Source organism: Rhinatrema bivittatum, chromosome 4 (assembly GCF_901001135.1).
Source record: "Rhinatrema bivittatum chromosome 4, aRhiBiv1.1, whole genome shotgun sequence".
In the NCBI taxonomy this organism is placed as follows: domain Eukaryota; kingdom Metazoa; phylum Chordata; class Amphibia; order Gymnophiona; family Rhinatrematidae; genus Rhinatrema; species Rhinatrema bivittatum.
The window spans coordinates 433,898,793-433,926,777 of record NC_042618.1 but is presented as its reverse complement, the minus strand read 5'-3'; the positions used below and the strand labels follow the sequence as shown (position 1 = coordinate 433,926,777).

Here is a 27,985-nt window from a genome sequence, read left to right as displayed (position 1 = left end):
CAAAGGCATCTGGTGCTAGAGCATTTGGAGCTGGTCTTTTGCAGCAGTAGTGGAAGCTTGTGGTTTGCTGAAGCTGTAAAGACATCTACTATAGATGTGCCCTCATGTTGCAAGAAAGTGCACCATGCAGAGGTGAAGACACCATTTGTGAGATATTTGTACATAATCTCAGAGACTGCCATAGTACTGAATTTTTCTGGGAGATAAATAGCTTTCAATGTGTTTTCCTTACTGTCAGCAAGGTCCAAATCTTGCACACTTCCTTGCAAAGGATTGCAGATTGCTATAACTATGTATATTGTCTGTTAAATACTGTTTCAACCATTTCTGGAATACCAGAGCTTTTAGCATGGCTCAGCTCTAAAAATGTTTGTTAATGTTTTTCTTGAATAGTCCAGCTATAATGCAAGCATATCATCGATATTGGCACCTCAGCCTTGTGTGGAAGCATCTGTTAATATTTATTGTACTTACAGAGGCTGAAAATTTTGACCACAAATATTTGAAGGTTGGGTCCACCAACATAGGGGAACTGAATGGTATGTTGATTACAATGAAGTCCCAAATGCCACTGGGCTTGTCTCATGTGCACATAAGCAAGGGAAGTCAACAATGGTTGCTATATGGCCTAATATTTTAATGAAGGTCCTGGTAGTCACCAATCGCCGGTTGGACAACTTGTGAACTAAAGCCCTAATTTTCAAAGGGCCATGTGTACAAATACTGGCACTTGTGTGGCCGGTCTCTGTTCTGGGGAAGCGTGCACCAGTTGGCTGGCATGTGGATATTACTGCTGCTCCAGAGGAGCAGCAAGTACATTTTGGGAAGGGTAGGTTAGGTTTAGGCAGTGGGGAGTAGGAGAGGAAAAGAGGGAGGAAGTTTAGATAGGGGATAGGGAAGTTTGCTCCCAGTCCGCTCCTTAATTGGAGCAGACTGGGAGGGAACTGGGGAAGGCCCGATTGAGTCACCACACGTATTTAACGAAAATTCCCCCCCCCCCCCGGTCCATCAGATTTTATAACATGTGCGCATGTTATAAAATCGGTGTGTTCATGTGCATGCATGTGCCGTGAACTGTGTGCACATGGACTGCCGCGTGCTCCTTTTAAAAACTGACCGCTAAGTGAATTAGGTTCTTCATTCTTTGTAGAGGAAAAAAAGATTTCCCTTGTTTGGTGTTCAAGTAAGCTCCTATGTATTCCAATTGAGTTAAGTGGGACTTCTGTAAAATTACTAAGAATCTCAACAAGAAGGATATTCAAGCAAAGAAATATAGAAACATAGAAATGACGGCAGAAAGACCAATCGACCTATCTAGTCTGCCCAGTAAGCTTCCACACTTATCTGTTTCAACCACCTAGTTCAGGGCCCTTGTTGGTAACTGTTTGATTCAAATTTCCTGCCATCCCCTGTCATTGATGCAGAGAGTAATGTTGGAGTTGTATCAAAGGTGAGTATAAGGCTTAATGGTTACAGGTAGTACCCTGCCGCATCAAGCAAGTTACCCCGATGCTTGTTTACCCAGACTGCACAGATCAATGCCTTGTTGGATGTTTGAATGTAAATCCTGTTTTCCACATTTCCCCCTGCAGTAGAAGCAGAGAGCAATGCTGTTTATGCATTCAAAGCGATGTAACAGGCTTAATTGGTTTAGGGTCCTCTTTAGTGAACACTGAACTGAAGTATTCGTTTTATATTTCTGCCATTTCTTCGTCTCTCCACACACACATTGATCCTTTTCACCTTTTAATTTCACTATACCACTGAACTTTTCTCCTCTCTGATGTATCTGAAAAATGTTTTGTAACCTCACTTTCCCTCTTTGGCAATCCTTTCTTCCACTTGACTTTTTGCAGTCTTGATTACTTTCGTTGTCTCCCTCAGTTCCACCAGATATTCTTCCTTGTGCTCCTCCCTTTGGGATCCTTTATATTTCTTGAACACTGTTTTTAGTTTTTATTTTGTCAGTCACCTCCTTTGAGAACAAGAGGTTTCATTTTGCTTTTCTTTATTTTTCTAACAGATTAGTTGCCTTGGTAATTGTTTCACATCTACAGAGATCTGCTAGATAAGTTCTTTCAGAAATATGCAACTAGTATAAGGTACTTGGTGAATACCCTTGGAGCTGCTGATTGGCCAAACAATAGGACTTGATACAGACATTACATATTAACATAATAAATGATGGCAGATGAAAACAAAAATGATCAGTCTAGTCAATCTCCAATTTGTAGGAGGAGAATGGTGCTAAGGAAGTTAATCTTGAAGAATTGTCCCATTTAGGTCTATAGAATCTAAACCCAAGACCTCATGACTTTTGGGATCAGAAAGTATCTGGAATAGAATCTGTCCTCTGAGGTTGGGACAGATATTGCATGTGCTGCCAACAGTGAGGCATGTTTTTAGCATCTGAATTTGATCTAGGAGTAGATCATGTGGATTTATTGATGGCAATTCCAGAAAATTTAGGTGGTAATCTTCAAACTCTTTGGAGCCCAACAGTTTGTAATAGCAAGAGGTCATTGAAGGTGAAATTACTACTTGGTATTTTCCTTTCCTCTAAGACAAGTGGGTTATGTATACCAGCCAGCAGGAGACTGAGATCAACTGACTTGCTGATATCTGTGCTGTACTATGAGTGACAGCCTAACAGTATTTCTAGAAAAGCCAACTGTGGACAACTAAAAACTCAAACACTATACATTTTCTCCCTCAAAAGAAAATTGGTTCTTACCTGCTAATTTTCATTCATGTAATACCATATTTATTTAATCTATCAGGTTTTATATACCATCATTTGGCTTCCAAATAAAGCCATCATAACGGTTTACAAACATGGGAAGGTTACAGACATGTTAAAATAACAGACAACAACAAGAGTCCAGACCAATGGGTTATGCATACCTACCAGTAGATGGCAGCAGAGAGCAAAACTGAGGCTGTGCCCTATAAATGAGAGCACCACTTGCAGCCCTTCAGTATTAAACTGTACCCAAGCTTAGAACCAACAAACATTCAACTTATAGGGTGAACTAAACCCCAGTATGGATACCCCCAAGCATGACCAGACTGCTGAAGGTTCACAAAAAGCTAAACATGAAAAATATTGGCATAACGAACTTGATAACGTAAAACTGTAACCCTTCTGAACGCAGTAGCAACACCAGAAAAAAAAAAAAAAATCAGTCTTTCGGTATTGATATCAGGGTGAGCCTCTGGATTATCTGTGGTATTACAGGAATGAAAATTAGCAGGTAAGAACCAAATTTTCCTTTCCTGAACATACCCAGATCAGTCCAGACCAGTGGGATGTACCAGAGCTCCCTACACCGGGTGGGAACCTGAAAGACCCTCAGTACACTTTGTTGAAAGCAGACTTGTGCGCCTGCACATCCAAGCAGTAATGCTTAGTGAAAGTATGAAGAGAGGTCCTCACAGTGGCCCTACAGATTTCCTAGCGAGAAAGCAATTGACATTCCACCCAAGAAGATGCCTGAGCTCTTGTAGAATACGCCTTCAGGTCCAACTGTATCGATCGACCTTTGCTAACATAAGCTGCGGCAATAGCTTTTTTCAACTAACAGGCAAAAGTAGCCTTAGACACTTTTTCCCCTTTCTTGGCACCGCCAAAAGCCACGAAGAGATGATCTGATCACTGAAAACAGTTGGTGAACTTTAGGTATTGTAAAAACTCTCCTCACATCCAAATGATTGAGATACCTCCCCATCACCGGATCCAGAGACCAATCTGGGAAAACCTGGCAACTCCACTACCTGATTCACATGAAAAGAGGAAACCACCTTTGGCAAGAAAGACTAGACAGTCTACAAAAGCTGCTTTGTCATTATCAATTCGCAAAAATGGATCCTGACACGAGCACCTGAAGGTCTGAAATTCTCCTTGCCGAGCAAATTGCCAGCAGAAAAATTCTTAAGTGTCAAAGTTTTCAGAGAAGTGTTTCAAAGGCTCACAGGGTTCCTTAGACAGCTCATAAGACCAGATTGAGACTTCATTCTGGACATCTTCTGTACAGGGGTTTCAAATGCTTTACCCCTTTCAAAAAATGAAGGACATCAGGGTGAGAGGCCAAGTTCTCCCCCTGTACTTTCCCTTGAGACAGCCTAAGGCTGACACTTGAACCCAGTTATACTAGACCCTTGGATAAACCCTGCTGCAAGAATGCCTAAATCTGTAGAACGGGCGCGACAAGGGGATCCCAGTCTCGCTGATAACACCAGGACTCAAACCCCTTCGTATGCCATTGAAGTGGAAGGTCTTCTGGCCTGGAGAAGGATAGAAATCACCTTCTCCGAATAGCCTCCCTCTCGTAAGCGTTGCATCTCAAAAGCCGAGCCGCGAGACAAAAGTGATTCTCCCGATCTGAAAAGATGGGACCTTGGCACAGACATTCTGGCAAATGAGCCAGTGGAAGGGATCTATCCATCGACACACAGAACCTCGAACCATGGATGGTGTGGCCAGTCCGGCGCCAACAGAATCACTGATCCGGGGGTGCACTTCTATGCGCCTGAGAATGCAACCTATGAGTAGCCACAGTGGAAACATGTAGAGAACCACCCCCGGCCAAGGATATACCAGAGCATCCAGCCTCACAGAGCCCCTCTCACGTCTGTGACTGAAGAATCTCGTGATCTTCGCGTTGGCTTCCATCGCCATGAGATCCAACTGAGGTGTCCCCCACCGGGCACAAATGCGGTTCCATGCTTCCTGGGACAGTTCCCATTCGCCTGGATCCAGGTGCTGACGACAAGTCGGCCTGAATGTTGTCTACTCCTGCTACGTGGGAGGCCACAATCTCCCATACGAAGAGCAACTGAGCCTCCTGCGCAACTGCCTGGCTCTCTGTGCCTCCTTGGTGATTGACACATGCAACTTGTCGCATTGTCTGAGAATATCCTTACCACCCACCCCTGAATCAGCAGGAGAAATTCCTTGAGAGCCCTATGCACCACTGGTTTCCAGTCGATTTATAGACCAGGTTCGTTCCATCTCTGACCATCTTCCCTGTGCTAATGTCTTAGGCACACTGCACCACAGCCCGTGAGGCTGTCATCTGTAGTCACTACAACCCAATCCTGAACAGAGGGACATGCCCTTTTCCAGATTGGCCCTTGTGAGCCACCATGTTAAGCTGGTTCTGGCTTCCTTCTGAAGGGGCAATGGAATGTGAAACTGCTCCGAAACTGGGCTCCAGCGGGTCAGAGCTCTCTGCAGGGGGATGCATATGAGCGAAGGCCCAAGGCACCAGTTCCAGGGTTGAAGCAATGGATCCCAGGACCAGTAAGTAGTCCCAGACCTTTGGGACTGGAAGGCGTAGCAGACTATGAATTTGACACTGCAACTTGGAGATCCTGTCCTGGGTCAGGGACACCGTGCCTTTCAGGGTGTTGAGTCGTGCTCTCAGATATACCAATGACTGGGATGGAAGCAAGTGACTTTGCTACACTGATCACCCAACCTAAAGGTTCTCAGGACCTGCATCACCCAGTGAATCTAACAAGAACACTCCTCTGTCTTGGCCCGGAGAAGCCATTTGTCCAGGTATGATGTATTAGGACTCCATCCTTCCACAGGAATGCTGCCACTATCATTACCTTCGTGAGAGTCCGAGGAGCTGTGGCCAATCTGAATGGAAGAGCTCGGAACTGATAATGCTGACCGAGCATCTTGAACTTAAGGAACTTCTGATGATCCTCCCGAATGGGAATATGTAAGTATGCCTCTGTGGAGGTCCAAGGAAGCAAGGAACTCCCCCTTGCAGACTGCAGCAATGACTGTGCAGTGTTTCCATCCGAAACCTGGGAACCACAAACTCCAGTTCACCTTCTGTAGATCCAGAATGGGGTGGAAAGTGCCCTTCTTGGGAACCACGAAGTAAATGGAATACAGTTCACAACAGTGTTCACATGGAGGAACCAGAAGAATGGCCTCCAACAATAGCAACCTTTGAAGCGTCCCTTCTACTGCTGCCCTTTTGCTTTGGGAAACGCAACTCCAGAAAGGACTCCTTGAGAGGCCGAGAAAATTCTAAGGCATAACCGTGGCAAATATCCTCCAGTTCCCACTGGTTGGAGGTAATCTTGGTCCACTCTTCAAAAAACCGGGACAATCTGCCCCTGACTGCCACAGTTGAGTGGACGAGCCTGATCTCATTGGGCTGACTTTCTGCTTGCAGTTCCCTGACCAGAACTGCCTCTGGCTGACCTACCAGGCACCCGAAAGGAAAGGAAAGGAATGTTGCCAGTTAGTCGGTTTAGAGCCAGAAGAGGAAGCCCCCTTAGAGTGAAATTTGCACACCTCCAGAAAACGGGATCGACTCGCATAGGATCTCTTCCTGTTTCTCTTATCCTCTGGCAGTCTTTTCCCCTTGATCTCCGCAAGGGACTTCATAAGCTGATCCAGGTCTTCCCTGAAGAACAGCTTCCCCTTAAAGGGAAGATTACACAACTTGAGTCTTGCATGAGACGTCTGCTGAGCAATTACGCAGCCATAGGAGGTGCCGTGCAGTAATCGTGGATACCATATATCGGGCAGCAGTGCGGACTATGACGTACAAAGCATCTGCCATGTAGGCTATTCCTGCCTCTAGACAGGCCGCTTGAGCTGGAGATAAGTGTCCTGAGGCTGCTGAACCCAACAAACAGGCACACTGCATCATGCTCGCACAGACAGCTGCTCGAAGACCCAAGGAAGAAATCTCAAACATGAGTTTGAACTGAAGTTCCAGTTTGCGATCCTGAACATCCTTAACAGCAGCCACCCCCGTAACTGGAATTGTAGTTTTCTTGGTGATCGCGGAAACCGCTGTGTCCACCTTAGGTGTCCTGAGGCAATAGAGATATTCCTCAGACAGGGGATACAACTTCGTCATTGCCCTTCCCACCTTGAGACCCGACTCTGGGGACTCCCACTCACGACTGAGCTTCTGAATCTTCTTTGGTATAGTAAAGGCACTGGGAGGTCCCCAAAGCCCATCCAGGACCAGGTTCACTCCCCTCATTGTCTGACTCCTCTTGAGACATTTTGACCCCCAATTCCTCCAGAACCTGAGGGATAAACAGACAGCTCTTTTTTGAAGAGAGACAACTCTAGGGTCATGACCCTTTGAGACCAGCCCCTCCAAAAAGGCTGGATCTTCCTTAGCTGGATCTGGGAACTGATCCCCATCTGGGTCTGCTTCCGGAGGGAGTACTTATCCTGTAGGTCATCTGAATCCACCGGATTCACACGGTTCAGGCTCTTTTTTGCTTGGCAGACTCCTGAAAAGGTTCCTCTGGGACCTTTTTGAAGAGGTGAAGTACTTATCCTTAGGCTGCCTTTTAAAAGTTAGAAAGGCTTCAAGCATTAGGAGAATAAATTCAGGAAAAAACCCTTAGAAGATCAGGGTTCCTCCTCTTGACCATGCCTAGACTCCCACACCACAGGGGAAAGGATAGGCAGGCCATGAACACCCTGCTACCAGCCTGGTTCCCTTTAGGGCCATCCCCATCCATGAGAGAAACCCCAGGCGACCTATCCTTAGAATTCATCCCAGCCTCTATTGCAGTGGTTCTCAACCTTTCTAATGCCGTGACCCCGCAATACAGTTCCTCATGTTGCGGTGACCCCTCGCCCCGCCCGCCCTCGCCCCGTGAGGGTGGGGTGAGGGCGGGGCTTTGGTCATATGGGGGCGGGGTTATGGATGGGGTTGGATTTTAGTGCACACTTATCATTTAATTATGACATTTATAATGTGAATGTAACTCAACTCACCATAGGTTCTCACATGCATGGCACACTGACCCATGATAGTCTCGGGGCTAGATGTAAAAGTACAGTTTGTATCCACAGGAACCCCCCTGACCCACAATAATGGATGTAAAGCAGAATTATGACATTCCCCATACAACTCACCCTACAAAAAAGATATTCTGGTTCTAGTGACATCTCAGTAACAGCAACTCAAACTCCTTCTATTTCCAGGCTCAATAGCCCTACTTATGAAAAGACAGCAGTTTACCACCAATGCATGTCCTCAGAAAACACAACAAATAAGACCGATACAAACGCTTACATGCTAGCAAAATATCTCATCTCGGTAACAGACACAGAACCGACCTAACATACTCCCAGGATCTGTAGTAATGCACATAAACTAATCCGCACACAGTTACACCTGTATTATGGAATACACTCAAACAGGAGCAACCCTATCTATGAAAAGGCAACACTACAAATATTAAATCAGTCCCTAAAAACCAATACACCTCTTATTAGGAAAACAGAACTAGCAAGCAGCTATAGATCCCCACACAGAAATAATTGTAAAACTATACTAATAAGCAGAATAAATGTTTCAAAACAGCTATGAACATCCAACAATTAAAAACGCATAAAAACTATTAAACATTCTCCAAACACCAATAAAATATTTCAAAAAAGCAGACATCACACAATTAAAATGGCAGTCAAGAAAAATAAACTTAAAAAGCCACCTTTACTTACCCCCTCCAGCAGCTCTCCTACTCCCCTTCCCTGCAGGCCGTGGCACTCACCAGAAGCAGCAGTAGAAGCTAAGCTCTATACTTATGGTCCTCTTCCTTAGTGCCCATGTCTCACACACACACACACCATACCAGTCATGCCCCCATGACCAGTTTCTGTCTCTCACACACCAATCACCTCCCAAACAGTCTTTGGCACACACACACCAGTCACCTTCCTGAACAGTTTCTCTCATGCCATACACACACACACAGGCTTCCCACTCCCGTGTTCTACTTACATATACGGGCTTCTCACTCTCATAATCACTCTCTCACACACACACCAGTCACCTTCCTGAACAGTTTCTCTCATGCCATACACACACACACACACACAGGTTTCCCACTCCCGTGTTCTACTTACATATATGGGCTTCTCACTCTCATAATCACTTTCTCTGTCTCTCTCTCACACACACACACCCACTCACCAGTCTCTCACTCCCATGCTTGTTCTCTCCACATGCACAAGCTTCTCATTCCCATAATCACTTTCTCTGTTACACACACACCAGTCTCTCTCATTTCCATGCTCACTCTCCACGTGCACAGGCTTCTCATTCCCTGAATCACATTCTCTCATTCACACACACACACACCAGTCTTTTTCTCTCACACACACCATCACCTTACCAAGCAGTCTCTCTCTCTCTCATGCATGCACACTCACCCTGGTTTCTCACTCCCATGCTTTCTTTCACCCCCACAACACCAGGCTTCTTACGCCCATGCTTTCTCACATACCCAGACTTCTCACTTCCATGCTTTTTCTCTCTCTCACACACACCAGTCACCTCCCTGACTAATGTCTCACTCTCACATACACAGTCATCTCCCTGAGCAATCACTTTCATTGTCTCTCACATACACACACACATCAGCTCTCTGACCAGTCAATCACACAGGCTGGCTGGCTGCTTCTCTCTCTTTCACTCACTTCCTCTTCTCCCCCGAGCACAAATGGGAGCTGCAGCAGCCTCCGCTGGCCAAGAAAGAAGAATCCCATCGGCCGCGGGAGGCTCATGCTGCTGTCTCCTTTCTCCATTACCGGCTGCTTCTATTGCTCGGGGACCGATGCTGCAGCCGCTGCTGCTACTTTTTCGCGCGGCTCTCTCCTTCCCGCGCACCACGATTCACTTCCTGTTCCGGGTCACGGGAGGGGGGGGCAGGCGCAGGAAGAAGAAAAGGCCCAGCCGCGGGTGCAGAGCTTCTTCTAGCGCCGCTGCCGTTCCCGCTGGGCTTGAACGTGCTGACAGCCCGGCGGCAACGGCAGCGGGAGAGACCGGGAGCGCGCGACCCCTGTGTTTTGGGCGTTCGACCCCCGCCGGGGTCGCGACCCATAGGTTGAGAACCGCTGCTCTATTGGATGGGAAGATCCCAGTCTCTTATCTTTCATCAACAACCCCTCCCCTGCCCATGCACAACCCATGCAGAGGGAGAGGGAATTGAGAAACTGATGCTGCACTGCAGGTCTTACAATTTTCTATAGCTGCAAATTCAGGTCCTGCCTTTTTTTTTATGCACGGGGATCCCCCTGAAGACGGGCCTGTAAATGAGGCAAAGCACGTGAGAGGCACACTATTACAGTGCCTTCGACGCCATGCAGGAAGCTGAGCAGGGCCGATTAACAATGGCACGTGCACTAAAAATACTCCCTCAGGCACCGTGTGTCTGAGCACTACTGTTTCCCCTCTGGGGAAAAAGCCAGCAAAACCCTGCTTGGGTCTCCCACTCCCCACACAGAACCAGACAAACCCGGTCTGACTGGAGCTGACCCTGCCAAGCAGGCCTATAAACCGGCAAAGCTGCTGCGCTCAGAGGATAGAGAAAAAAACCACTTTTTTTTAAAACTTAACTGAAAAAAAAAGAAAAAAAAAAAAGAAAAAACCCTTAAAGGGATACTTCCTGAGCTGACAGCTTTCTGAGGGAGGGGAACTAGAAGCCACGGAGGGAAACAGTCCCCTTGCTTTCAGTGGCCCCAGAGTCAGCGGGCTAGCATTGCTATGAGTATCCAACCCCCCCCCCCGTTCACCTGGCTCAACCCAAGGGATGGTCTGAGAAATCAAAACCTAGCAACCTTGAGGAGAAGAAATATGAACGCCAAAAGTCAGAACTGCAGGTATGCACCCCTATCTGCTGGTGCAGAGAAATACTGAAGGGCTGCAGGTGGCACTCGTTTATAAGGCACAGTGTCAGTTTTGCTCTCTGCCACCATCTGCTGGTAGGGATGTGGCAGATCTGGGTATGTTCAGGAACCCACGTTTGTGGATTGGCCTGCTTGAGTGCAGAGGAAGACCAGGTTTTTGGGTAGATTGCTGGATAGATTTGTGCTGGGGTTTGTCTCTAGGATGAGGTCTTGTTTATTGTATGTGGTCATTGCCTATAATATGGATAAGATTGATACCTCCTGCAAGAATAGTAAGCGTTTTCTGAAAGGTTAATGTTGGAATTTATGAAGACTGTTCCATTGTAGATGCTGTTAATGTTTACGGAGTAATTTAGCTATATTAACACCTTTTACTTTTTCACCAAAGGTTTTCTCCTGTGCAATGAGAATCAGCTAATCCATCAAGTACATCTTCACTTAGGATCCTGACAACTCATTTAACTAAAAGTATTGGGCCTATTATTGCTGATGCCCTGGATGATGTACCAGAGACAGACTAGGCTTTGCTCACTTTTCTGTATCAATATATAGTGAAATTTATCTTTAATACCCAAGAGTTGCAGACATAAAATATTTTAGCAAAAAATGAAGTAAGTATTGAACCATTTTAAACTGGTGTGCTGAAATGTATTTGTCTCCTTTGCTTTCAAGGCTACTTTTGACTAGAGTCATAAGGGAGCTGACTTTTCCAATGCCCTGGAAACTGAATTTTAAGTGTTTTCTTATCCACACGACAGCTTGTTGCTTGCCAGATGTTAGATTAGAGGTCTTGTGTTTGGGAACAGCAGTGGTATAAAATTGTCACTCTAGGAAACTTCCTCCAGATGAAATTTTATGGAATCTGCTATCTTTTGAATAAAAGCTGGGCAAGACGTTCTGGTGAGACACTACTTCTATGCTTTGGTCATAGATCAGATGGTAATTCTACATAACCTTCAAAAGGATTGAAGGCATGCATATCAAATGATAAAGCCGATTTCCCATTAGATTTAAATACTGGAGCTTCTTTGGAAGGATTATACCTTTATGCTGAACTTTGCCACTAAACTTCACAATGGATGAGCCCCCAAGCCTTCAAAAGAGGTCCAGGGGAGGGAGGGAGTATCTCTTGAGGAAGCACAGTGAATTTGTACCAAGATCTTCTTACTCATGTACTTGTACACTTAATGTTAGCATCTCCTGGCAAAAACAAAATAGCCCGTCCACTCCCTGCCATAGCAGACCAAGCTCTGCAACCCTGCACAATCTCCCACATTGGGGAACCTTGCTAGGTAGGCTACCCTGCATTTCCCCACTTCCTGCAGCAGTTGCATGCTTAAATTTGTATCCATGAGGAATTTCTGCAGCAGCCTCCATGGTTTCCTTTCCACTGGGGCACTCTCAGAACAGTAACAAACTAGGGGTAACAATATCACACCATTTACCAAATGTTCTCCAAATACAAAAAAAAATGGTGTTTACAATTCCAAATATTTTATTGTAAACAGTACACAACACCTAATACCAACTTGTATACATAAAACAAAACAAATATCTCCAAACACCAACTAGGACCTAGTGTCGACGAACCCATTTCTTCAGGGGACACCCAATTAAAACCATATCCACCCCCACATTTTTTTTTTTTATATAATACAATTTTCACAATATCTAGCTACAACCACAAAGGATTTAATATCAGTGTAATATCAGGGTGGGGCTGGATCTCCCAGGGCCTCCTCGCACTGAACGCACAGGGCATTGGCCTCTTCGTTTTGTGCGGCTCTGATGTGGCATGCTGGGCAGAGGCCTTGAGCCTTGATCTCCATTTCCGGTGGTGCCATGGATATAGGCGCGTAAATCCTTATGCGCTCCGGTGCGCCTAAGATGTGCATGTGGGTTGTGCGCACAGATGTGCGCCCAAGTTGCAGATATGCGCCCAGCCCGGTAGGGGCACAATGCACGTATAACTTATGCGCACGGCACTTGTGCGTGTAACTTTATGCGCATATGTATTTTGTGCGCCTAGCTAGTCTTGTGCGCCTGGATCGAGACGGCAGACAGAGCAGCGAATAGGGCCAAGATAGTGACTGTGACTACCTCGGAGGGTCTCCACGTGGGAGGACCCTGGGATCTAGCCGGGGACTGGCCCCGTTAGGGTGGATCAACCCGGCGGCACTGGTCCCGGCCGGCGACCTGTGAGACTCCTCGAACCTCTGAGACCGGAGTCTATGAAGGAGATTTCTACCTTACCTTGTCTTTGGCGCTTCCCAGTTTCGTTCCGGGTGGTCTCCGGCTGCGGGGGGAGAGGGCCAATACCTTCACCACCACACTCGAGGATGCACCCGCTGCCTCTCAGCCACGCACGAGATCGGGGGCTAGGTCCCAGCCGCAGATTGGCCGCCGGACTGAGGCTTACCTCTGAGGGACCATGGAAGTCACCTCGAGAATTCTCAACTGGGGGAGGGACCTGAGGATATCACTGCAGGAGAGCAGGGCTCATCTGTAGAGGTAGGTTTTCTTCTGATTTTGGGTTTTCTCCGTTGGATTTGTTCTAACGCTTTGAGAGCATGCAGATAGTCCCTAACTGCTATGGTGACGGAAAATACTGAAGAGCTGCACTTCCTGGAGGGGTATGTGTACTAGGGCTGACGTCAGATTGAAATCTGATCTGTCTCCAACTGCTAACAGGAGTACACCATACCCATTGGTCCTGAGTCCATCTGCTACAAGCTAGGAAATCTAAATTTAGCGAAGTAAAACGGCACAGAAATAACCACAGCAGCGAGGGAAGGGAGAGTAAAGAAAAATTCCGACTGGCTCCCCGGTATCACCCCAGGCACTGCTGTATGGTGGCAATAGGGCCCTCGACCCTTAGCTGCCTCAAACACCAGAGGGGATGGTCCCCTCGGGACCTGGCAACCCCCTGGGAGGCTGAAGCATCTTTAATTCCTCTCACTATTTCTTCAGAATCCTTTGTTCTGTTTTTTTTTATTTTTTTGAAGAATCTTATTCCTATCTACGACTTTTCTTTCTAAGTAATCAGTATAGACAGTTTTGCACCTCTATCATCTGCTGGAGACAGAAATACTGACACTGTGGGTGGCACGTCAGGGTATAGGGCAGTGTCAAAACTGTCTCCATCTGCTGGAGGGGAGGCAAAACCAGGAGTCTGGACTGATCCGGGTACATACAGGGAAAGCAGAGTTGCTTACCTGTAACAGGTATTCTCACAGGACAGCAGGATGTTAGTCCTCACATATGGGTGACATCAGGATGGAGCCCAATCACGGAACACTTGTCAAAGTTTCTAGAACTTTGACTGGCACCTATTGGGCATGCCCATCATGGCACTAACCTTGCATCCAGTAGGGGTCCCCCTTCAGTCTCGTGTATAGTAAAAAGTGTGAAAAATAAAAGAAAACGTGAACAAACCCAAAACTGCGGGGTGGCAGACGGGTTTTGTGAGGACTAATATCCTGCTGTCCTGTGAGAACACCTGTTACAGGTAAGCAACTCTGCTTTCTCACAGGACAAGCAGTATGGTAGTCCTCACATGTGGGTGAGTAGTGAGCTCAGGATGCCTGAGCAATGCACAAAATGCACCCAAAGATGTGCAACAGGCACAACAGGGGTGGAAATTTGGTTAGGAGGGCATCCTGAAACTCTGAATGGGTCGCTGGAAGGATGTTGTAAAGTTAAACAGAAAATAAGTTGTGAAGAACCGACTGGCCAAAGATGGAATCTTGCCTGCCAGCCTTATCTAAGCAATAATGGGCTGCGAAGGTATGGAGAGAGCTCCAGGTAGCAGCCTTACAAATGTCAGCAACAGAGGTGCGCTACTGATGTCGCCATGGCCCTGATAAGAGTGTGCTTTCACACGGTCTTGCAGCAGAATGCCTGCTTGCTGCTAGCAAAAGGAGATACAGTCCGCCAACCAGGGGGAGAGGGTCTGCTTTCCCCACTGGATTTCCCAATTTGATGGTATCGAAAGAAACAATTGAGTGGACTTCCTGTGGGCTGACATGTGCTCTAGATAGAAGGCTAGGGCACGTTTACAGTCCAAGGAATGTAGAGCCTGCTCCTCTGGGTTTGAATGGGGCCTGGGAAAGAAAGTAGGTAGGATGATGGATTGATTAAGATGAAATTTGATACTACCTTTGGTAAAAATTTAGGGTGGGTGCGGAGCACTACCCTGTCATGTAGAATTTTAGTGCAAGGCGGGTAGGTGACTAATGCCTGTAACTAACTCTGCGAGTGGAAGTTATAGCGAGAAGAAAAATTACTTTCCAGGTGAGAGAGATCACAGGAATGGAGAGGCTCAAACGGAGGTTTCATGAGCCGTCCCAAAACCAAGTTAAGGTCCCAAGCAGGGGCCAGAGGGCACAGTGGAGGTTTTAGATGGAGCAAGCCTCGTAGGAAGTGGGCTACTAAGGGCTGTGTCGAAATAGAAACATCTCCCATGCAGTTATGAAACGCGGCCACCGCACTGACATGCACCCTGATGGAGTAAGTTTTCAGGCCTGACTCTGAAAGGTGCCAGAGATAGTCCAGGAACTTCGCAGTGGAACAAGTGAAGGGGTCTATGGACATGGAAGTGCACCAGACTGTAAACCTCTTCCACTTAGAACAATAAGACTCGTGGAAGGCTTTCGTGAAGCTACCAGGACTTGGGACGCAGACTCCAAAAGGTTAAGGGGGTGGAGTATTAACCTTTCAACATCCAGGCTGTCAGGGACAGGGCCTGGATATTGGGGTGGCACAGGTACCCGTCATTCTGAGTTATCAGAAGCAGATCCTTCCCCAGAGGGATGTGCTGGCTATCATAATCATTAAGCCCTTGTCCCTCCATAACTTCACAAGAGTCTTTGATATGAGTGAAAGTGGAGGGTACAAGTAGAGGAGACAGCTGGCCCACGAGAGAGGGAAAGCGTCCCTCGGCTGTGAGTGGCAGCTGCATGTTGCATCCGTTGGTCCTCGACGGCTTTGCCCCGTTTGCCTCACCTTATTCACGGCTCCTCCCGCTTACCTGGGCAAGATGGCTACCGCTGCATCTACAAGCCGACCTCTGGCGTCCCTGCAATGGCTATGGTGCAGCCTCCTGCCATTGCTCCTCCCAGGTACCTAGGGTGCGCACGTGCAACCCACGTCTTTGTACCACCCTTGGTGCGAACCTCGAGAGCGTTCCCTCATGCTGACTTCAAGCCATCTGGGTTTATTACCATCACTAATTTGCTAGCTCCCCGAGTTAGCAAGGACTTTGATCCGTTCTAGTCTACACTACTCTGCTGCTTCTGTGCTGCTGCAGGAAGCTCTCTGCCCTTCGGGGCTAATGCTAACCTGGGTACCTGCTCCTCGGGGGCCCTCTGCTTTATTTCAGGTGCCTTTCAGGGAATAGGTACTTGCTCCTCGAGGGCCTGCTCTCCCTGTCTCGGTGCCTGTACCTTCTCCAACATACATGGTGGAATCACATCAACAGCCAACACCTAGTGAGTACTCTAACTCTCAGTCTCTCATCCACAGTATCTCCTCGCTGGGAAACCTCCTGCCATCATTAAGGAGAGAAGGGCTCCCTCTGCCGAGGTCCCTGAGACTGCAACTAGACTGCCTCACTACTGCCACCTCTGGTGGTTATCTTCAAGCTAATAAAAACTCTTGTGTTTGTGTAGTATGAGTCTAGCCCAGTGCTGTGGCTCCTCCCCGTGGGCACGGTCACCTCCACAGCACCCAAGGATCCAAACACACATAACCACAACACTGCGAGTGAGCGAGCAGAAGTTCTCTGCTTTGAGGTTGTGGACCGACGCAAAGAGGTCTATGTGAGGGTAACCCCAACATTGGAATATTGTGTCCGCTACCGTGGGGTTGAGAGACCACGCGTGTGGATGAAATGTGCGACTCAATCTGTCCACTAGTACATTGTCCACAACTGCCAAGTAGGTAGCTCTGAGGTACATAGTGGGAAAGGGCCCATGCCCATATCTGTGCAGCTTCCTAACAGAAGGTAGGAGCCTGTTCCCCCTTGCTTGTTGATATACCACAACGCCACCTGATTGTCAGTCTGAATTAGGATGGCCTTGTTTGAGAGGCAATCTGATCGCCCGAAGCTCCAAGAAATTTATCTGATGTTTGGCTTCCTCTGGAGACTGGGTTCCCTGAGTCTGTAGGTCGCAGACATGAGCACCCCACCCTAGCTTGGAGGCATCCGTCAAGGTAACCTGTAATCTGAGGTTCTGGAGCCTGAAAAGGAAGGCCTTGAAGGAGATCGGAGTGTTGCATCCACCAGGCCACTGACAGGTGGAGCTGTTGGTAATGTGGACAATGCTGGACTGGATAAGCCTGAGCCCAATGGATTTCAGGGTCCACTGCATCACACTCACGGCTAGGCGGGCCATCGGAGTGACATGCAGAGGATGCCATCTGACCCAGCAAAGTGAGGAAATGAGCTGTTGAGTGATCTCGAGTCTGGAGGTAATGCGCCAGGGACACGAAAGTGAGAGCCCGATCCTGAGGGAGGAAGGCCTTCGCCTGTACGGTGTCCAGGTCGGCCCCTATGAAGGATAGGGTTTGAGATGGAACTAGCTTGGACTTGGGATAGTTGATCAGAAATCCCAGGGACAGTAGTGTATGGAGAGTCAGACGCAAGGAGGCCAGTGTGTCCTGCTGTGTCTGAGCCCTCATCCACCAATTGTCGAGAGAAGGGAAGACATTGACCCCCTTGACCCCTGAGGTAGGCTGAGACCACAAGGCACTTGGTAAAGACTCGGAGCAGATGCTAGGCTGAATGGCAGTACTCTGTACTGGAAGTGACGAAGGCCAACCAGGAACCTGCAATGAGATTGAGTGATCGAGATGTGTGTGTATGCGTCTTGGAGATCCAGAGAGCAAAGCCAATCTCCTCTTTGCAGAAGAGTAAGCAGAGAGCCCGAGAGCCCAAGGTTACCATCCTGAACTTTTCCCTTTGTAGTTATTTGTTTAAGGCACGACGGTCCAAGATCGGACGAATGCCACCTGACTTTTTTGGTATGAGGAAATACCAGGAATAGAACCCCTGCCCCTGTTGGGAGAGGGGCACTGGTTCTATTGCCCAGGATTTGAGTGTTGAAATCTCCTCTTCTAGAAAAGGGGAGTGGTTGGATGATCCCCATGTCAGCCGAGGTGGGGAGTCCGCTGATACAGTCAGGAAGTTGAGGTCGTAACCTTGAGTCACTATAGCAAGTACCCATCGATCTGTAGTGATTGTGTGCCATATGCTGGTGAACTGGCACGGATGGAAGAGGAGGTTGACATATGCTCTCCAGGGAGGAGTCAAAATCCTGACACTGGTCCCGGTTGAGGGGCTGGCTGTATCTTTTGAGGACGGGATTGTCTGGACTGACCTTTCTGGTAAGGCCTGGAAGGGTGACCAAGAAGCAGGATAATATCTTCTTGGATTGTAGGCCAGCCGCTTAGAGTCTCGTCTGAATGTCCTCTTGGAGGTGGACAAGAAGTCAGAAGGCACTGAAGAAAGCTGTCGTAGCATCTCATAGTGGTCCTTCAGCTGCGCTACAGTCTCCTGGATTTTGTCCCCAAAGAGATCACCACCAGTACAGGGCAGGTCGGCTAACCTGTCCTGTACCTTTAGTCTTAGGACTTCAACCAGGCCCACCTCCATGCATTAATCCCCACTGCAGACACCCTAGAGGCAGTGTCAAATATGTCATATGCAGTGCAGACCTCATGCTTGCCAATATCTAGACCCTTCTGAGCCAGGGCATTGAGCTGGTCGGGTAAAGACTCAGAAAAATCCTGGATCCTCTTAAACAGGTCCCTGTTATACTGACTCATGTGTAACTGGTATGAAGCAATGCGAGATATTAGCATTGAGCCATGGAAGACACGTCTGCCAAATGCATCCAGGAATCTGTTCCTTCCCTGGAGGAATGGAAGAATGGGGCTTAGAACGACGTGCCTTCTTCTGGGCCGACTCCACAACCACAGACTGGTGGGCCAGCTGTGATTTTTGAAACCCAGGAGATGACTGCACCAGGTAGGTGGCATCTGCTTTCCAGTTCACTGATGGTACAGAGCCTGGATGTTCCCAATTCCTCTTCAGCAGGTCAAGAAGAATTTCATGGATAGGTATGGACATGATCTCCTTGGGTGCATCTACAAATTGGAGCACTTCCAGCATCTTATTTATTTATTTATTTAGAGGTTTCTTATATACCGAGGCACGTTTGCAAAACATCACCTCGGTTCACAATGTAACATAAATTAGCAACAGGCTTTACAATAATAACATTAACAGGTAGGGATTAACAAGGGCAGGGGAGAATAATACGATGCCTGGAGCCCTCTTCTGTCCGAAGCTGGAATGCTTTGGCTTCAGACATTTCCTTTATAAAAAGTTTATAAAGGACAGGTCCTCTGGAGGAGAACGTCTTCTTTCCTCAGGGGGAGATTGTTCTGAAGGTAGATCATCAGTATCCTAGGAAGAATCATAAGGTTGATCACCGGCTCCCATGAGATTTCCAGAAGGAAGAAATGGTGCTATTCCTGAAGGACCAGGCTGAGGCACTGACGACATAGAATGTCAAGCCGGTGGCAGGATTCCAGACTGTCCGGGCATCGATGTTTCCTCATCCTCCGATGACAAAGGAATCAGGGTGGAAGGCGTGAGACAAACTGGTGTCCACTGTTCCACCGGTGGAAGGGCACCGATCAATGAATCCAGCCTGCCCAGCAGCTGTGTGAGTGCTGTGGGAATCGGATTGGCGACCGGAGCTGGCACCGGTGCTGGAGTCTATGGAGGCTGGAAGCCCTGCAGTGCCTTTCCGATGGCCTCTTGGATCATCCTATCCAATTCTTCACAGAAGCCTGGGGTGTGGAACCCCCAGCTCCCGAGTAGGAGGCAACACTGGCGTAGCCGGAGTGTCCACCAGTGAAAGTGGAGTCACGGTTCCCGGCACCAAGATATTGGGGTGGGGGGGGGGGGGGGGGGAACACCTGTGACCCGGTCACAGAGGATGGGGCCTTCTCAGTCTGTGGCTCTGTCGACGCAGATGCCTTAACTGGATCAGTGGACTGAGCCTCGCAAATGAGGGTAAAACCTTACCTTACGACCGCAGACTACAGAATTGATAGGGGGACCCTGATGGGGTAAAAATTTTTGAATTTTTTGAAAGAAGTTCTGTGAGGAAAATTCCTATCAGGAATATCTAGAGAGCTCCTTAATCCACGTGGCTACTGTTGCGCAAAAAAAAAAAAAAAAAAAAAAAAGAGATTGAAGGGGGACCCCTGCTGGATGCAGTGTTAGTGCCATGCTGGGCATGCCCAGTAGGTGCCAGTCAAAGTTCTAGAAACTGACAAAAGTGTTCTGTGATTGGGCTCCATCCTGATGTCACCCATATGTGAGGACTACCATCCTGCTTGTCCTGAGATAACTTGGATTTAGGCGAAGTGATACTGTGTGAATTTAGATGGCAGGCTGAATATCACACTGAGGTCAACACATGCGTTAGTGTGTGGCTATTGAATTACGGATGTCAGGAACTGTTGATGTAAACTGAGTCATCTTGTTTATAAAGTTGAAGTTTTTTTTATTTAAGTTGGTGATCAAGCCTCAGCATGTTACCTAAGACAGTGATTTTTTTACAACGTGATGAAGAAAAAACGTGTTGACGTCTGTTAAGAGCAGTTTAAGTGCGTGGAGCATAGTACACATTAGATCCTTTGTGATTGTAGTTATATATTATGAAAATTGTACATTATATAAAAATGTGGGGGTGGATATGGTTTAATTGGGTGTCCCCTGAAGACGAGTAGATTTGTCGAAACTAGGTCCTAGTTGGGGTTTGGAGGTTTTTTTTATATATATGTTTTATGTATACAAGTTGGTATTAAGCACTCTCAGAACAACCAGAGGCTACTGGCATCCAAACCAGACTGCAATTGATCTTTACCCCCACTTATTTTTTCTACAAAACGAGGGAACAAGACCAGGGCCCAATATATGAGGAGGACGAAGTCAATAAGCCACAACCCTGAAAGAACTTAACACCAAAGTCTCAGGGCCTCCAAAGAACAGTCAGATGCTGCACCAGTCGAGATATGCCTTACTGGCATACTGACAAGGTTTATTACTATGCCAGTTTATATACTGAGTTTTATTATGGAAAATTTAGCCTCTTTGCCTGCTGGCAAGGAAGCATAGTCTACTTGTCTAGACTGATAATTCCTTATCTCATTTAAAAAAACAAAAAAATGAAACAAAAACAGATTTAGCATGGTAATACTATTCTATAAAGAGCTTGTGCTTTCTTATCCAAATCCATTTCTGTGGGACCATCAGCACTGCAAAGTCCTATTATAGGAATTTGTTGTAACAAAGTTGCATTCCCTCATGAAGGCTTACCTTCGACATCAATGCAGAATAAGTTAATGTTAAAACATACGTCCCTCATGTATTCACTTTTAAAATATATAGTTTTACATTTTTACAAAAAGAAAAATGTATATGAAGTGTACCTTTGAAAATGATTTGTAAAAAGCTTTGTATTCATCTTCCTCTACTTCTTTAGATGGTCTCTGCCAAATAGGTTTGATGTCATTCATAAGCTCCCAATCCCATACAGTCTTCTCAACCTGTACATAGAAGCAGAAGTTGTATCTAACATTTCTGTACTATCACATCAATACATTATCTGCTGTAACAGTATGATCCAAATCCTTTCTAGACAATACACTTACTGGTCATATTTCCTACTTATATTAAACATACAGCTGTAAATCCAAGAGAATAAGAAAATTATTCCTTACCTGCTAATTTTCGTTCCTGTAGTACCAAGGATCAGTCCAGACGGTGGGTTATGTCCCCCATCCAGCAGATGGAGTCAGACTAAAATCTTCTGAGGGAGCTGCCACATAAGCCTGCATCCCTGCTCTCATTGCTCAGTATATAGACTATCAAAGCCAGAGAAAGAAGAAATGGAGGGATCAAGTAAACAAAATGAACGGTACACTAACAAAACCTGAACCAAGTAATGGGGAACACTGCAACTTGCGAGCAGAACTGAAGTAAATAGCTCTGCAGATATAAATCTATCTAAATCTATCTATATATAACTCATAAGATCAACCTGTGACCAGAATCGAGCAGCAGAATCCCTGAACCCCCATAAGACAGAGGGTGGGCGTCTGGACTGATCCTTGGTACTACAGGAATGAAAATTAGCAGGTAAGGAATAATTTTCTTTTCCCTGTACGTACCAGGATCAGTCCAGATGGTGGGATGTACCAAAGCTTCCCTACTGAGGGTGGGCTGTAGATAGCCCTGCTCGAATGACCTTGACACCAAAAGAACAGAATGCCTGCGCCCGAACATCCAGGGGATAGTGTCGAGCAAAGGTGTGGAGAGACTTCCAAGTGGCCGTTCTGCAGATTTCCCGCAAGGAGACCAAAAAGACTTTCCACCCACGACGTGGCTTGAGAACGAAGAGAGTGAGCTTTGACTCCCATTGGAGGTCTCCTTCCCTGCGCCAATATAAGCATAAACGATGGCCTCCCTCAGCCAGTGGGCAATGGTCATCTTGGAAGCCATACCCCCCTCTTTGGTCTGGACCAAAGAACGAATAGATGATCTGAGAGACTGAACTCAATGGTGACCTCCAGGTAGCGCATCAGGCAGTGCTTAACGTCAAGCTTACAAAGACCTCGAGAAGCAGCCGAAGAAAAGGAAGGCAGATTCACCGCCTGATTAAGGTGAAAAGTGGAAACCACCTTGGGAAGAAATGAGGGTACCATGCGCCAGGTAGCCCCCAGGTCGGTGAATCGTAGATACGGTTCACTACAGGATAATGCCTGAAGCTCAGGCACTCGCCGAGACACCAATGACCACCAGGAAGGTTGTCTCGAGGGTGAGGTCCTTGAGATTGGCGGACCCCGTAGGGGCTCGAAGGGAGGTCCCCCGAGGATTCTGAGCACCCAAATTGAGACTCCAAGAGGGGCAAGGAGCCTGTCGCGGCGGTCTCAAATGCTTCACCCCCTTAAGAAAAACGGACAACATCTGGATAAGAAGAGAGGAGGTACTCATCCCCTCAGCGAAGGAGGGCTCCCAGGGCAGCAACTTGGACCCACAGAGTTGTAAGCGAGACCCTTGTCCGAGCCGTCCTGCAAGAACGAGGAGATCTGGGCGACCGAGGCGCGAGTCAATTGTACACTGCGCGTCGAGCACCATGCTTCGGACACCGTCCACACGGACATAAATTTATTAATTTATTAATTGTTATTGCATTTATTTTTCATCTATTAATTATTTATTAATTGTTAGCATTGTTATATATATATTTTTTTTTCTGTTTCTTGGATTAACTATGTTCATTGTAAACCGCTAACTTGAAGCGATAGTTACTGTTCATTGTAAACCGGGGTGATATGTATATTATACAGGAACCTTCGGTATATAAATCCGTAAATAAAATAAAAAAATAAAATAAAGTGGATGCCTTGCGCGCTCACAGCAGGGTTGAAGCATGGCCTCTGAGTAACCCCGGCGCCTTAACTTGCGCCTCTCAAAAGCCAGGCCGCAAGACAAAAAAAGATCTGCCCTGTTGAAAAATATCGGTCCTTCTCTGAGAAGGTGTGGGAGGTAACCGCGATGTAAGGGTCCCTCCTCCGCCAGGTTGAGGAGGTCTGCAAACCAAGGATGACGGGGCCACTCTGGTGCCACTAGGATTACGGTTCCCTGGTGGTCCTCTATTCTCAGCACCTTGCCGAACAAAGGCCACGGGGGGGGAAGATGTAGAGGAGCAGAGGACGGAGCGACGGTAGTACCAGTGCATTGACCCCTCTGTGCCGCGTTCCCTTCTGCGGAGGAAGAACCAAGGGGCCTTTGCGTTGAGGGCCGTGGTCATGAGGTCCAGGTGAGGAATCCCCCAAAGCTGTACAAAGAGACACAACACCTCCTCCCAGAGGTCCCATTTCCCGGGGTTGAGAAGTTGCCTGCTCAAAAAATCCGTTTGCACGTTGTCCACCCCTGCCAAGTGAGAGGCCGCTAGACGGAGCAGGTGGAGTTCCTCCCATTGCATTAATCGGTCCGCTTCCAGTGAAACCTGACGGCTCCGCGTACTTCCCTGACAATTTATGTATGCCACCGTGGTTGTGTTGTCAGAGAGAATCCTGACCGCCCAATGGCGAACGAGGGGAAGGAGGCCCTGCAATGTCAACTGGACCGCCCTGGTCACCAGACGGGTGATTGGCCATCACACCTGACCTTTCGTCCACCGTCCCTGCAGACAGCTGGACTGGCATACCGCTCCCCAGACGGAGAGGCTGGCGTCCGTTGTTACCACTACCCAGTCCAGAACATCCAGGGATACTCCTTGGGCCAAGCGACAAGGATCCAGCCACCAGCGGAAGCTTTCTTCGGTGAAACGTGGAATCGGCAGGGACGCCTGAAATCCCGCTACACTGGCTGCCAGCGGGACCGGAGAGCCCCCTGGAGCGGACACCTATGCGCAAAGGTCCAGGGTACCAGATCGATAGTGGAGGCCATGGAGCCCAGGACTTGTAGAGAATCCCAAGCTGTGTGCCCAGAGAAAGAAGAGAAACGCTGTATCTGAACTTGCAATGCTTGAGCTCTCTCTCCGTCGTGAGGAACACCGTGCCCTCTTTCGTGTCGAACCTCGCTACCAGGAAAGCCAGCGACTGGGATGGGACGAGGCTGCTCTTGGCATAGTCTAATGAGCCAGTCGTCCAGGTAGGGGTGCACTAGGAGTCCCGCCCGCCGTAGGGCAGCCGCCACTATCACTATGATCATTGTGAGACTGCACGGGGTCATTGCCAGTCCGAAGGGAAGGGCCGGACCTTAAAAGCGTTAACAGAGGATCTTGAATCGGAGGAATCATTGAAGTGGCTCGAAGATTGGAATGAGTAGATATGCTTCCGGGAGAGAGAGTCTCCATCCTGAAACGTGGAACCTTGAGAGATTTGCTCACCGATTTGAGATCCAGGATTGGTCGGAAGGTGTCCTTATTGGGTACCACAAAATAGATGGAGTAAAGGCCCCAGCTGACTCCGGAGGCGGGTACTGGGAGGATTGCCCCCAGGGCGAGGAGAGGATCTAGGGTCTGCCGCACCACGATCTGTATTTGGAGAGAACTGCAGGGGGAGAAGAGAAACCTGTCTCTTGGGGGTCGTACAAAGTCCAATCCGTAGCCGTGCTTTAGAATATCTAGGACCCCCTGATCTGGCGTGATCCGGACCCATTCCTGGTAGAAAAGAGAAATATGGCCCCCTATCCTGGGGATCGCCGTGTGAGCTGGCGTGGCATCATTGAGGGGGCTTGGAGGACGCACTGTGTGCCAGGCTGTCCTTGCCAGTACTGCGCCCTAGAAAGGGCAGGTTCCAGGAAGTCGAACGGGAGGATGGTATCCGGGGGGGGGGGGGGGGGGGGTCCGTTGTCTGGGATTGCGGAAGCGACGTTGCTTACGAAATAGATTTCTGGTAGGATTGAAAGAGCTCTGGGAACACGGCCTATCCTCCGGGAGTCTAGGGACCACCTTCTCCCCCAGGGACTTGATGATCAGATCCAGATCTTCACCAAAAAAAAGGAACTTGCCCTAAAAAGGTAACGATCCCAGACAAGTCTGAGGAGGAATCTGCCAACAGTTTCGGGGCCAGAGAAGCCAGCGGGTCGAGACCGCAGCCACCATTGACCGGGCCAGGACTCGTAGGAGATCATACAAAGCGTCAGCCCCGTAGGCAATCACGGCCTCCAACCTGTCCGCCTGGAGGGCCCCCTCCGGGGGGCAGCTCATGAGAGGGACACTTCAAATACCCTCTTGAGGTAGACCTCTAGCTTTTTAACTTGTAGGTCCTTCAGCGCTGTGCCCCCCATTATCGGAATGGTAGGCCGTTTGGTGACCGCCGACACCACAACGTCCACCGTAGGGACCTTGAGTAGCTCCAGGAACTCCCCCGGGAGGGGATATAGCCTGTCCACTGCTCTCCGCTGACCTTCAGTAAGGCTTCGGGAGAATCCCATTCTCTTGAGAGAAATTGGAGAAACGTGAAATGGGTAGGAAAAAACCCTCGCCGGCGGCCGAGGCCCCGCCAGTACAGGATCTCCCCTTTTCGCCTTGGGATCAGGGACTGGAGGCTCCGGGGGGGGCGTCGATATCCAACTCCTGGAGGATATGCTGAATCAGGTCATCCAGCTCGTCGTGTTGAAAGATGTGGTCGATCCCCCCATCTGGGCCGCGTCTGGGACTGGTGGAGCTCGATTCTCCTGAGGATTTTCCCCACCAGAGGCCACGGGGAAAACATGTACAGAAGGACGTCCGCTGGCCAAGGCAGAGCCAGAGCATCCACGCCCTCTGCGCCGTGCTCCCTCCAGTGGCTGAAGAACAGATTGGCCTTGGCATTGCGCAGAGTCGCCATGAGATAGAGGTGAGGGGGACCCCACCTGTCCACTATCAGAGCCCATGGCCGCGTCCGAGAGTTCCCACTCTCCCGGATCGAGCGACTGCCGGCTGAGGAAGTCTGCTTGAACATTGTCTTTTCCGGCGATGTGAGAGGCCACAAGGCACTGTAGTTGACGCTCCACCCAAGCGAGGAGACTGCTGGCTTCTAAGGCTACCAGGGGACTGCGAGTGCCCCCTTGGCGATTGATGTAGGCGACTGGTGGAGTTGTCGGACAGGACTCATACTGCCTTGCCGCGGACCAGGGGAAGGAACTCTTGAAGAGCCAGGCGGACCGCCAAAGTTTCCAGTCGATTGATGTGCCAGCGTGACTGAGTCTGCGACCAAGTTCCCTGGGTGGACTGAGAAAGGCAGACCGCACCCCAGCCCAACAGGCTGGCGTCCGTGGTCACTATCGTCCACTGTGGAGCTTGAAGAGGCATCCCTTGCAGAAGATGAGAAAGACAGCCACCACTGTAATTCGTCGGCAGTAGAATCCAAGAACAGAAGGACTACGTGAAACTGCTCAGACACTGGCTGCCAACGGGACAGCAAAGCTTTCTGCAACGGACACATATGAGCAAAGGCCCAGGGGACAAGGTCGATGGTAGAAGCCATGGATCCCAGGACTTGGAGATAATCCCAGGCTGTAGGAGAAGGTAGTGCAATCAGATTCCAGACATGATCGATCAGCTTGAGGGCACGTGCCCATGGCAAGAAAACCTTGCCTACTCGGGTGTCGAAGTGAGCTCCCAGAAATTCCAACTCCTGGGAGGGCTGAAGCTTGCTCTTGGAAAAGTTCACTATCCACCTGAGGGAGGCAAGACGCGATCCACTGCCCGCCAGCAAGAGGTCTCCGACTTGGCCCGAATGAGCCAATCGTCCAGATAGGGATGGACGAGAATCCCCTCCTGGCGCAAGGCCGCCGCTACTACTACCATGACCTTCGTGAAGGTGCGAGGAGCGGTTGCGAGGCCGAAGGGGAGAGCTCGAAACTGGAAGTCCTGGTTGAGAATGTGGAATCGGAGATACTTCTGGTAGTCGCGGTGAATGGGAATATGAAAATATGCTTCTGCGAGATTGAGGGAAGCAAGGAACTCTTCGGGACGGACCACCGCAATGACCGCCCGCAGGGTTTCCATGCGGAAGTGGGGGACCTTGAGGGCCCGGGTTGACCTTCTTTAGGACCAGGATGGGGCGGAAGGACCCGTCCTTTTTGGGCACGGTGAAGTAAATAGAATACTGGCCAGCGCCAAGCTCCCTCTCCGGGACTGGGACCACCGCCCCCAGATCCAGAAGCTTGGAGAGAGTCTGGACCACCGCGTCCCTCTTGGTGCGTCCGCAAGGCGAAAAAAGAAAGATCCGGCAGTTCCCTGACAAGCTCGAAAGCGTACCCATCTGATAATGTCAAGGACCCACTGATCCGACATGATCTTGACCCATTCCTCGAAGAACAGGGAGAGGCGGCTGCTGAGGTAAGGGACAGAGGAATGGGTCAGCTGAACTTCATTGTGTGGCAGGTTTGGTGGTGGCACTCATGGGCTGGCCCTCGCGAAAGGGCCGCCTGCCACGAAAGGACTGCGACCAGGACTGACCATGAGCAGACCCCCCTCGCAGAACTGCCCCGCCCCCGAGAAGCGAAGCGACGCTGGCCCCTGAAGCGAGAGCGGGAGGACGCGAAGGATCAGGAAGACTTAGGGCGGTCTTCTGGAAGCTTATGGACCTTGTTGTCAGCCAAGGAGTCCATAAGCTTCTCGAGATCCTCGCCAAAGAGCATCTTACCTTTGAAGGGCAGCACGCCCAGCCGAGTCTGAGGACTGATCAGCCGACCAGTGGCGTAGCCAAAGGAGC

General features: G+C 48.8%; 1 protein-coding gene across 1 annotated transcript in view; it reads right to left on the bottom strand.

The window, feature by feature from the left end:
- Positions 1-27,985, bottom strand: part of HSP90B1 (heat shock protein 90 beta family member 1) — a 172,603-nt gene that overhangs the window by 111,274 nt on the left and 33,344 nt on the right. The window contains exon 8 of the mRNA XM_029601500.1: positions 21,203-21,319. Coding sequence (XP_029457360.1) covers positions 21,203-21,319 — 117 coding nt within the window. The remainder of the gene's footprint in view (positions 1-21,202; positions 21,320-27,985) is intronic.